This window comes from Lipotes vexillifer, unplaced genomic scaffold (assembly GCF_000442215.2).
Source record: "Lipotes vexillifer unplaced genomic scaffold, Lipotes_vexillifer_v1.1 scaffold39, whole genome shotgun sequence".
NCBI lineage: Eukaryota > Metazoa > Chordata > Mammalia > Artiodactyla > Lipotidae > Lipotes > Lipotes vexillifer.
The window spans coordinates 3,941,340-3,953,545 of record NW_006787038.1 but is presented as its reverse complement, the minus strand read 5'-3'; the positions used below and the strand labels follow the sequence as shown (position 1 = coordinate 3,953,545).

The following is a 12,206-nucleotide window of genomic DNA, read 5'->3' as shown; positions in this document are numbered from 1 at the left end:
AGGAATGCCTGGGATGGCAGCAGACTAGAAAAACACAAGAGGTACTAGGATCAGAGCTGTTGGTCACCCTTTGAAGGGACTTTTAAACCAACTCCTTATTTTGAAAATAGGTAATTATTGGGGAGAATTAAACCTTTCCTGTGGGAATTTATTTCAGTGAAACTAAACAGCCCTAGTTGATGAGAGAATACTCTTTCTACAGAAGAACTGAGGTATTTTCATAAGGCCCAAATAAACCCCATAGATGACTTTTGGGTCCTAGGGGAAAACTGGTAACTGAACAATGGAAGAAGCCAGCAGTCATCCCTGGATCAGGGAGTCACTTCAGCATCATTAATGGCAATAAATGGGATATTATACATTGCCTGGTGTGACTCACAGCACTGCCTGTAATGTGTTCTACCTAGCCCCAAGTGTCGAACTCGAATCTATCAAGCCTGTGGATCTAACTTCTAGTTTTCAGGAAATACAGGAGATAGTGTAACCTCCTGTAAGATACCATGAAGAAACAGCCAGAAAAAGCCAGAAGTTGGGACATTCTGCAGGACTACTGGCTTGATCTCTCCAACAAGTCATAAAACAGAGACGGTGCTAAAATAAAAGGGACACGCACAGGCGCCAGGTTAATCTAGCACAGAGACTGGACTGGATCTCGGTCTGGACAGGCTGTAAAAGATATTTCTGGAACGTGTAGGGCAAGTTGAATATGGACTGGGTATTTGAAGAGGCAAAAATGCATATATGTAGAAAGACAGAGATTGTTAACTTAAAATGCAGGTTATAAAATAGTGTACAGTATTATGTCATTAAAAAATATCTATATATCTGAAAAAATATACATTAAGGTATCAGTGGTCATCTCTAGGTGGTAGAAACATGGACTTTTTATTTTCTTATTTTGGCTTCTCTGTTTTTTCCCCATAATTATCTACAACGCTCAGACCCCTCTGTTATAATAATGAAAGACTTATAAAAATCAATTCCAGTAATTTTTTTTTTAAAGCTCAAACTCTAGAGTCTGACAGACCTGGTTCAAACCTTGTTCTGCCACTTCCTTGCATAGTAGTACTCTAGGGTCTAAATTAATTTCCCCTTTGTGAGCCTCAGTTTCCCCATCTGTAAAATGAGGATAAAAACCCCTACTGTGCAGGTTTATCATAAAGATCAAGAGCGAGAATGGTGAAGCATCTAGTTTGTAAGGTTTCAATAACCGATTGCTTGCAATATTCCAGAGGGGTCATCTTGGAAGGGCCCCAGGGGAGATGCTATGTGAAGACAGACTTTCCTGCTTAGAAACCTTTGTTGTCTCTCTGGCACTGGAGCTCCTTCTTGCCTGCCACCTCCCAGAGCTCATCGGGCCCTATCTGTAGGGTTCATTTCAGAGTGAGGCAGACCTGTAGTTCTATGCACCCGGCGTGGGCACATCCGCCCGCTGTTGCGTCTGTGAGCTTTCACCCAACGCTGCCGTGACTAAAGGGCCTCCCCTCGCACCGGTCCCTGCCGCCCACTCTGCATTTGCACCAGGCCCCAAACTGTCTTAGGTTCCCCGGTGCTCCAGATTCTCTCTTCGGGGTCTTTGCACAGGCTGATCCTTTTCCTTGAATGTTCTTCCCCCAACACACTCTTCCACCTGGTAACCCCTACTCTCCCATTCCTGGGGTTGGATTAGGTGTTCCCTCCTCCGGGAAGCCTTCCCTGAGTGCCCAGGCTGGCTGCTACCCTTCTTCAGTGCTCCCCAAGGCACCCTGGCATCGGGGCACGTGCTGACCCGGTACCCTGCTCAGTGCAGGCAACAGTGGCCCTGCAGCCACACTTGTGGCAGGGCTGCGGGTGAGCGCTCACGCCCCTCCAGGCTGAGCCACAGTGTGGGAGCCAACGCCCAGCCTGCTGGACCCACTGCACTCTGAGTCCGGCCTCGTCTCTTCACAAGCTGACGGGCTCACTCATCCGGCGTGGCCCCTGCCTTACCACGCGGTGCAGACTTCCAATAGCTCGCTGTGGCTCTGTCTGCGCCGCTCTGCCTGGCCCCTGTGCCCTTGGAGGCAGCCTTCGGTCCTGAGGCCGAGCCCCAGCACAGCCCTGCGTCTACACGACTGAGCTCCCTGTGGCTGGGTCCGCCCTGACCGTTCTCGTCCTCTCTGAGCTCCTTCTAGAGAATGTCCTGGAGTAAATCCCGGATCTTCTATCTTTCTGAAGGCTCTTCAGCCAGGGCCACGGCAGCAATTTGACCTGGGCCAAGTCCTACTGCGTCAGAGGAGGGGGTCCAGGGATGCCCGGCTTCTCCCCAGTACCCAGGGTGGTCACTAACTGCTGGTATCCCCGCAATGCTGCTGGACTGGCCCACCCCTGCAAGCACCCGCCTCCTGACACGTCCCAGGGCGAAGGCACTGACTCACAAGGGAAGTTGGTGTGGAGGAGGTGCTGCTGGGCTCCAGGTCAAACACGGTCTCCATCTCCTCCTCGGGCTGCAGCGGCGGAAGAGACAAGGAGGGTCACGGGGTGCCCCCGCCCTCCCCATGTCCAGAGAAGCCTGGACCTTAAACTCAGGCTTAAGGGGCCTACTGCTCCCCTTAAACTCAACTCATCTTCTATTTTTCCAGACCCGCAGTCCAGCTGGCAGGGCTGAAGCCCAGGGGGACAGAGAGTGGACTGGGAAGCTGGGGAGACCCTTCTGAAATATTCCATTCGCAAGGACCACGGTGGGAGAGAGTAAGCAGAGTGGAGGCTGCGGTTCAAAGATGAGACTGCTTTGACTCTAGGAGAAGCCTTGACTTCCATAATACCTTTTCTCCTGCCAGAATTTCCCCTCTATCTCTGTAATGAGATGAGGGGTTAGGTCCCCTGTCACCTTCTGTCTCTAGAATGGACCCTTGAGCAACCAGATCCCAGCACATCGTTGTGTTGGGAAGACAGAGCCAGAGGCGTCGTTCGCTCTGGTCCTTCACTAGCGTGGACTCGGGCCAGGGGATGGAGGAGGGTCCAGGTAGAAAGGGCAGCAGGCACCTGTGCCCAGGGCCACAGATACGGAACCACTGGAAGCAAGAAGATTCTCTTCTCAGAGGCTCCCTCCTCTGACTGAGCAGGATGCTAGCACTTTAAATCAACTTTCTTTCTTATTTAAATTCATTTGAAAAGGGAATAATTCACCCCTATGAACACAAATCCTGTGTCAGTTGCCGTAAGCAAGGTTAAGTAGAAAAATAAATGTGTAACCATGAAAAATATAAAATGTTTTAGTCCACTGGAAATCATTCCCATACACCTTTACGGTCACCCCACTTTAGGAAGTGCTGATCTGGAGCACACAGTCCTGTTGGCATGGATTAGATCCCTGCTCTAATAATTGGCTCGGCCCCACTGGCAAAAAGCCGGAAGAGTCACGGGGCCCAGAGAGCCAGGCCTCCCTTCCAGACAAGTTCAATCCTGAGATTCTTAAAAGTGAGATGACTGACCCCTTTCCCCAGCTTATCCTCCTTTACCACCCCCTCTTTTACTCCTTCACTCCGTCCTCTCTCTCAAGCCTCCGTGCCTTGGAATGGCCCTCACGGCTCAGTGGCTGCACAGGCTCGCATCGTAGGAGGGATGGGCCAGCAGCCTGTGGCTCGGAGGAGATGAAAGAGGGGAGAAGAGGAGAGGACAGTGTCTTCTGGACACCGGGAGGCCGGGAGGCGTGATTCCGGGGCCAGTGCAAGGACACATGCAGCACGTACGCCCGGCGCCGAGTCTGCACATCCCGTCATCAGAGAGGAAGGCAAGAGCCTCTCGGCATCGTGGTGCTTCGGGTGGGCGTCCAGGAGCTGTGTGCCCTGGGACAGGGAGAACCTGTGGAGGAAAGCCAGGCTGGCGACTCACCTCGTAGTCAGACGCTTTCCGAAGCTTCCCCAGAAAAGTGCCAACGCAGGCCAGTATCATGGAAACAACAAGGGTGGAGAGAGAAAAGAAGGTGATGGCGTGTAGCGGCCCTGCAAGGAGAAGGAAAGGCATGGGCGTGGTGCTCGAGGACCAGAGCTGTGGGCAGGGGTGCCGGCTGAGATGCCACCCGGGCTGACAGATGCCTGGGGCCCAGCTCAGCACCCCTGTAGGAGTTTGGAGCCTGGGGCAGAGATGTCCCTGCCCAGTCTCCCCTTAACAACTTGATCAATGAGCCCGACACAGGGACATCAACCCTCTGTGCTATTTGGCCAGCTGAGGATTTGGCATCCGGTGGATTCCATGAAAAATAATTAATTGCCTTAAATATCCATTTAGGTGCCCATTAAATGTCCTCCTTGATGTCAGTTACCTTCCACCTCACGGTCCCTGGGAAGTAACTCTGAGTCACTCATTTATGCCACTGCCCCAAAACACAGTCAGTCTCAGACCAACACCTTTTCTTGTAAGCCCTTTTAAAAAAAAAAATTTTTTTAATTTTATACTGGAGTATAGTTGATTAACAATGTTGTGTTAGTTTCAGGCGTACAGCAAAGTGACTCAGTTATACATATACACACGTATCTATTCTTGTTTCAAGTTCTTTTCCCATTTAGGTTATTACAGAGTGTTGAGCAGAGTTCCCTGTGCTGTCCAGTAGGCCCTTGTTGGTTATCTGTTTTAAATACAGCAGTGCGTACATGTCAATCCCAAGCTCATCCACCCCTCCCCCGCTTCCGCCCTGGTAACCGTTAAGTGCCTTCTCTAAGTCTGTGAGTCTGTTTCTGTTTTGTAGATAAGTTCATTTGTTATCTTTTTTTGTTTTTAGATTCCACATATAAGCGATATCATATGGTATCTGTCTTTCTCTGTCTGGCCCTTGTAAGCCCTTTTGAAGTGAGTGTGCTCAGTTACATGTGCTAATGGCATGGAAAAGCAATTCAGAATTTTTGTTTGGGGATGTTTGGTAACGTTTTTATGGCAGCAGCTTTCTCACTACATGAATATTGAAAATCGGTCTTTACAGTCAGAAGTTATTACATAATGATGTTTATTGTTGTGTTTTTATAAAAGCAAAAAATGATAAACAACTTCAATATCCCAACAATGGAGAACTGACTAAAAGTCACAGAATTTAACGCAGACGTTAAAAGGCACGTACTCAACAGTATTTTGATAACGCAAGAAATTGCTCAGAACATAACGTTCAGTGAAGAAACTCAGGATACAAGTCTGAATAGTATAAAATGGATATCACAATTTTGTAAAGTAAGAGTAAACCAATAAACTCCCTCCACTTTGCCCTGTCCCCCAAAACATATGCACAGAGTGAGGTGTGGGAGCGATAGACCTGAGGCTGTACGGGAGCTGGTAGGTCATTCAAATTTTGATCTTTCAAAATTTTCAATTTTCTCTATTTTTGATAATAAACATGTAGTTCTTTATACTTAGAAAAAAAGCATTATTAAAAAAATGAAGTCTGCTGGGGCAGGAAAGGCTTCGGGGGCGACAACAAATGGACAATGCGTATAAATAACTGTGAGCTGAACGTTGCCTGACACCCCTGTGACCGGCAGTGAAAAAACATGGACTCTCCCTTCTCCACACCACTGAGAAGGTTAAGGTCAAGTGTCTTGAGGGAAGGCAAGTGTGGGGGGGCGGGGAGAAGGAGGGCGGGGAGGTCAGCATGAGCCTTTTCTGAGACTGGGAAGGGGCTGGCAGAGACTGCTGCCTGGGGCACAGGTGGCTCTGAGGGGAGAGAGCCGGGGGGTTCCAGTCTATGGCCTGTGGGGACTCTCTCTGTGAGGGTGTCTCTGAGCTCAGCTGGGTGGGGACAGCAGCTTTGTGTAGCCAAGCTGGCTGCTGGAGCAGGCTCTGAATCCTCCTCCAGGTTTTTGACAACACGTAAGACCAGGCATCTTCTAGGATCCCAGAGGGAATGTCTTGTGAATGGAGCCTGATAGCTAATATTTTATTTCCTGCCAGCCTTGAGTTAGAATGAAGGAATAGGATGTTTCTTAAATTTTTTGTTTGTTTTGCTTTGGTTTTGCCCTGAAAGTTGTAAACCAAAATGTATATAATTTGGACCACGCTGGTCCTCCGCTTAGCTTCCAAGGTCTGCCGGGACTCTAACAGGAGCCCTCTAGGCCTAGAGAAGGCACTGGGCTTTGCCCTGTTCCACGAGTAACACTTTGCTCTTCCCAGGCTTTTTCCGCTCCTACAGAGTTGTCGTTGAGGGGTGACGGAGCAATGGGGAACAGGCAGAGGCGGGATGGTGGGGCGGGCTTGGTACCTACCTAATCGCAGGATGGAGAAGAAAAGCATCCAGAACAGACCCAGGAGCGGTGCAAAGACGGCCTGGTGGACGGCAGCCATGTGGATCTGCTCATTGAGTTTGGTGGGTGCATAGGAGTAGTACATGTTATAGCGGTCCGTGACGTGCTTCATGCACAGGTAGAGTAGCCCTGGGGGCCGGGAGATGGATGCACACTCAGCGGCCATCCCAAGGCTCACCCCTCAGGCCTGAGATGCTAGATTCAGGTCTGTCAGAGTGGCAAGGGCCAAGAACAGGCTGTGGGAGCTCCATGGTGCTGACCTCTGGGACCAGCAGCTTCCCTTGAGCCCCTAGAACCTATTCTGTCAACAAACATCCTATGTAAACACCCACCCAACCCCTGACTGGCTTGGCTCTGACCTGGCCCCTCTCCACCCTTCTGACAGGCTGTCGTAGGTCTCCTCCTGATCTAGGAGGGAGCTGGATGCTGTGGGGCTCCCAGTCCGAGGGTGTGTAGTCCCCAGGGACCTTCAGGGATGACTCACCAAAAGGAACAATGATGGGGCAGGTGATGCTGTACGCCATCACCACGCTGAAGACGTTCAACATCCACGCGTACTCGCGCCCATACTGGAAGTCCATGGCCTGGTTCTGGGGCAGAAGGCAGGGGTCCTCCTGAGGTGGCCTGGTCCACTTGGCTTGGCTGCTTCTGTGCTCCTTGTCTGGGATGGCAACCTCCCTTCCAACCCAGGTGTCCGAGAAGCACCTCGCCCCACCTCACCACGCCTCCCACCTCCGGTCCCTCCGTGCTTCTAACGGGCCCCCTTCCTGACACCTGCCCAAGGGAAACTCTGAGGGCTGTGCTCAGGGAAGGGCCTGGCCCTCACCATTCTGATGTGGACTCTCTCTGGCTCCGACCTGGAGAAGAAGAGGCGGGTGGTGTACAGAAAGAGTGACCCCAGGCGCAACAGCTCCATGCCTGTGCCAATCAGAGCTGACGTAATCACGTAGTTGACAAAGAAGGCACCATTGTCTGGCAGGAACACACACCTGTGTGGAAGACAGCCACAGAAGCCGGGGAAGAGGGAAAGGGCAGAGGTATTGGGAGGAAGGAGGAGAGAGAGGAAACGAATTGAGGAAGTAGGGATGGGGTGGAGGTACAGATGGGGAGAATAGCTTTCAAATACAGTCATCCCTCGGTATCCGTGAGGGACTGGTTCTAGGAGCCCCTGTGGATACCAAATCCAGGGATGCTCAAGTCCCTTATATGAACTGGCATAATATTTGCATATAACCTAGGCACATCCTCCTGTATACTCTAAATCATCTCTAGCTCATCTATAACGCCTAACACAATGTAAACAGCTGTAAATACAACGTACATGCTGTGCAAGTAGCTGCCTGCACACAGCAAATTCAAGTTTTGCTTTTGGGAACTTTCTGGAATTCTTTTCCTGAATACTTTTGATCTGCAGTAGGCCAAATCTGAAGACGTGGAACCCATGGATATGGAGGGCTGACTGCATACATGTGTTCTCAGACCAGTTTAACAAGGGCCCTTCTGAGCAGGGCTGGGGGTGGTCTATGGCATTTGTGGATGGGTTAGGAGATACATGCACTGGCTTGCTCTAAAGAAGGGCTGTTTGATGAATGGATAAAGAAGATGTGGTACATGTATACAAAGGAACATTACTCAGCCATGAAAAGGAAAGAAATTGGGTCATTTGTAGAGACGTGGATGGACCTAGAGACTGTCATACAGAGTGAAGTAAGTCAGAAAGAGAAAAACAAATATAGTATATTAACACACATATGTGGAATCTAGAAAAATGGTACAGGTGAACCGGTTTGCAAGGCAGAAATAGAGACACAGATGTAGAGAACAAACGTATAGACACCAAGGGGGGAAAGCGGCGGGGGGCAGGGGTGGTGGTGGGATGAATTGGGAGATTGGGATTGACATATATACACTAATATGTATAAAATAGATAACTAATAAGAACCTGCTGTATAAAAAATAAATTAAAATAAAATTCAAAAAAAGAAATAAAGAAGGACTGTTTGACTCGGATCCACAGACCCTGGAGAGTCCATGAGTAGAATTTTGCGGGTCTGTGACCTTGAATAGGGAAAAGACTACGTCTTTACTTTCTCCGATTTAGCAGCTCCTTCCATTAAGAGCGTGTTCAACAAATCACAGCAATGTCAGCCATAGCCATAACTCTGTCACCAGTTGAAATGAGGTATTTTCATATCGTGTTGTACTTATTGCTGAGCTCTTACGATACCATTTGTGCTCATCATCATTTCAAAATGATGCTAGTTATTAGTCAGGCCGCTAAATTAGACATGCTAAATTCACGATTGAGATTTTTCTGTCTGCACATGCGTGTTTGACATAGCTAGCTGGCCGACTTCAACTAGTCATCATTCAGCCACCTGAATGGATGGTCACACTGCCTGTTCTCACGTTGGTGACCCAGGCATCTCTGTTGCTTTCCAGTGTCTCCATCTACACAACTCTGTCACCTTCCTTGAAAAGAGAAATCTGTAAGCCCCTGGACATATTTCATAACTCCTTCAAAAACTATTCTTTCTTGAGGGCATCAGAGTTGAGTCATGAACTCACAATCCTTTTCTTTCTTATATACAAACTGTATTGAAGATAATGACCTAGCCAAAGATGAACTCACTCATCTTAGTAAAAAATCAACTTATTACAGTTATAGTTTAATTGTAGAAAGCTTGGAGAATTCTGGTCCTATGAAAGCTTGCATGTCATTTGCAATAATATACCTTTGAAAATTGGGACTTTCAACATTTGGAACCCTAAAACCAAAACAAAACAAAAAATAAATTGGCTGGATATCTAACAACATGCATGCTGCCTTGTCAAAAATCCACTCCCCTGCCCACTTTAATATTCTTCTTTAGCTAAGTAACATCAGCTTTCACACCGATGCCTTTAAAACAATAAAATGTAACTTTTGCTTGCCTACCTTTAGAATGCATCGGCCTATTATTAAATGTGTTAATAGAGATTGCATTACAAATTTGAATTTTAAAATATTTTGATAACTATGTTTCAGCATAATTGGTTTTTGTTATAACCCAGGTATTTTGTACATTTAAAGACATCTACTCAGAGTACATGTAAAACTGGCAAAATTTGAACAAACTCTGTGGATTGTTTCAACATCAATCTCCTGGTTGTGATATTGCACTATAGTTATGCAAGATGTTACCATTGGGGGAAACTGGATAAAGGGTACATAGGGGGCTTCCCTGGTGGCGCAGTGGTTGAGAGTCCGCCTGCCGATGCAGGGGGCGCAGGTTCGTGCCCCGGTCCGGGAAGATCCCACGTGCCGCGGAGCGGCTGGGCCCGTGAGCCATGGCCGCTGAGCCTGCGCGTCCGGAGCCTGTGCTCCGCAACGGGAGAGGCCACAGCAGTAAGAGGCCGCAAAAAAAGAAAAAAAAAAAGGTACATAGGACATTTTGGGGGGCAATTTCCTTTGAATCTACAATTAGTTTAAAAACTTCATTCAGAGAAAGATTCCCTGGGCTTTACCCCCAAAGGGGTCCATGGCACAGGAAATGTTAAGAGGCTGCCTAATGAGAGTGTTAACATGCATTCATCTCTACCTGTATGAGCAAATAAAGGATACACATATCCACCTGGTGTGCAAATAAAGGATACACATATCCACCTGGTGTGAAGCCCCAATGCACATTGGGAGTACACCTGAAACATGCACCCTAGTACTCACTGGAACCTGATGGATGCCTGTTCCAGATAGTAGATGTCAAAGAGCCAGCGGAAAAAGACGTCCAAACTAGAATAAAGAATAAAGCACAAGAAAAAGAACAAGAATAAAGCACACCCTTCAGTTAATGAATCTATGACCTAAGGCCTGGGGTTCAGTTCCTCTTGGGCTGGCCTCCTTCCTTTCAACCTCCCTTGCCCAATCCCCAAAGACTCTTGCATCTTAATATTCTAGCTGACCAATCCATACTGCCTCTCTTCTTAATGCTGGGCCCTAACCCTTTGGCCTTTCAGCTCAAGGCCTCCCCTCCAGCAAACCTTCGCCAGCCATTGCTCCCACAGTGTTTTCTCCCTCTTCTGAATTTCTACTGCACATTCTTCCCACCTTGGGCTGTCAGTTAGCTGATAGGTAAGGCTTGTTTCCCCCGCTGGAGGATAAGCTCTTTGAGGTCAGAGTTCATGGCTGACAGCCTAGAGTTCACAGGATACCTGACTCATGCTAAGCTCATGACAGGCACTGGACTGTCATTTGAGGAATGGATTTGCAGCAACCAGAGGTGGGCCTACAGTGTCTGAAAGAGGGGGTTCCAACTCTAGGGTGAGACTGGCTGATAGAGGAGAGAGAATTGGAGGTGAGGTACCTGGTCAGTCCCATAGAGGGCAGAATGACCACCATAAACACCAGAAAGACGTAACACTTGTGCACTATGATCAGATTCTGAGTTGATCTAGAAGGAAACAAAGAGAGACATGATAAGAACCAAACGCCTTACTACAGAATGAAGAGAGAGAGAGAGACAGCTACCTGGCCTAGAAAATGGTTTCACAGTGCATACCAGTGCCACCTCCATGGAGCACTGTGAGCTGTGCTGTGGCTGGGAGCAGCAGGAAAGAATAGCATGATCAACTAGTGATGTCTGCCTTGGGCATAAGAAAAGGAAGGGAAGGTACACACATACCATATACTTGACATCTCTGTTCAAGGGACATTACTAATAATACTCAGAATTCTTGCAGAGTTTCAATAAGCAACATGAGCCCTGTTCTTGGCCAGAGGAAAGACCAGTAAGGATTTCTGTTAAGATAAACCTCCTGGCTTACTGCCTGATAGGATGATAGAAACTTTTGGTGCAGGAAATAACTTTTGAGACCCACGCAGCCTTCAGGCCAAAGCAGGTCCACCTGCCCCAGCATACGGTAAATCCTTTCTAACTAATTAGCTCCTACCATAAAACTATTAGTGCTAATAAATAGGAAATAGCTCTTAATTGTTTAAGATGTGGGCACTGTGTAGGCTACATGGGTCTACAGTCAGATTGAGTGCAGGGGCTCCTCTGCTATGGCCATAGCAGCTCTTCTGACATTTTCTAAACAGGTCCTGCTCTCTCACTCTCATCCTCTGCCCTCTGCCTGGAATTCCTGGCACTGCCTATCTCTGCCCGCAGCTCCAGACCCTCAGCGTGTGGCTGGAGGCTGAGGGAGCAGCCCGAGGAGGGCTGGTTTTGACCCCACATGCCTGGTATGGTGGCCCTATCTCAGCATCCCTGAGCCCAGAGGCCCAGAGGCAAACCCGTCCCCTCTTTCCAAAGAAAAAAAAATATCCGTTAGTGTTTTGGGATGGTTTCAGGCCTCAAAGCCACCCCATATCTATTCCATTCCTGAGGCCAGACAGGAAGCCGGAGTACTAAGCTGGTGGGGTTTGGCGGGGCAGAGGAAGAAGCAGGTGCCAAGAGCAGGGCTAGGAGGGGAGGCCCCCAGCTCACCTGGTCCAGTGGGCTTCAAGGAAGGCGGAGAGGTAGACGATCAGAGGCATTATCACCGTAAAGGCCCAGAGCAACAGGGAGGGGAAGAACTGGGTCACGATGGGGCTCTGTAGGGGTGGAGTGGAGGAGGGCAGAGAGACGTCAATGCAAGAAGCTCCATCCTCCTTGCAGCCTTCCCTCGCCTTCTCCCACATCCCTGGCCTCTTCTCCAGCTCAGTCCCAGAGCAGGCCTGGTGTCCCCGAGGCTGCACAGTGCGCCTGGCCTTTCTGACCCGCCTTCCTGGTCAGGGGTCTGACAGGCTGGGGCGGCCGGAGGCTGACACCCCAAGGTCAAGTGACATCCCCAAGGAGTGCAGGCCTTCGACGCTGAGGTCACTGGAGGGGTGCCCTAGGCTGCCCCTAGTGACTTGGCCCTAAGGCCACAGCCAGCAGCTGTCACTCATGTCTCAGACCTCAGGGAGGAGACACTGCTTTTTTTTTTTTTTTTTTTTTTTTT

The 12,206-nt window shown here is 49.0% G+C and overlaps 1 protein-coding gene across 1 annotated transcript in view; it reads right to left on the bottom strand.

The window, feature by feature from the left end:
- TMEM63C (transmembrane protein 63C) overlaps positions 1-12,206 on the bottom strand; it is a 73,744-nt gene that overhangs the window by 737 nt on the left and 60,801 nt on the right. The window contains exons 16-23 of the mRNA XM_007459767.1: positions 11,711-11,817; positions 10,589-10,675; positions 9,952-10,017; positions 7,072-7,234; positions 6,730-6,835; positions 6,207-6,374; positions 3,853-3,962; positions 2,397-2,465 (exon numbers count right to left, since the gene is read on the bottom strand). Coding sequence (XP_007459829.1) covers positions 2,397-2,465; positions 3,853-3,962; positions 6,207-6,374; positions 6,730-6,835; positions 7,072-7,234; positions 9,952-10,017; positions 10,589-10,675; positions 11,711-11,817 — 876 coding nt within the window. The remainder of the gene's footprint in view (positions 1-2,396; positions 2,466-3,852; positions 3,963-6,206; positions 6,375-6,729; positions 6,836-7,071; positions 7,235-9,951; positions 10,018-10,588; positions 10,676-11,710; positions 11,818-12,206) is intronic.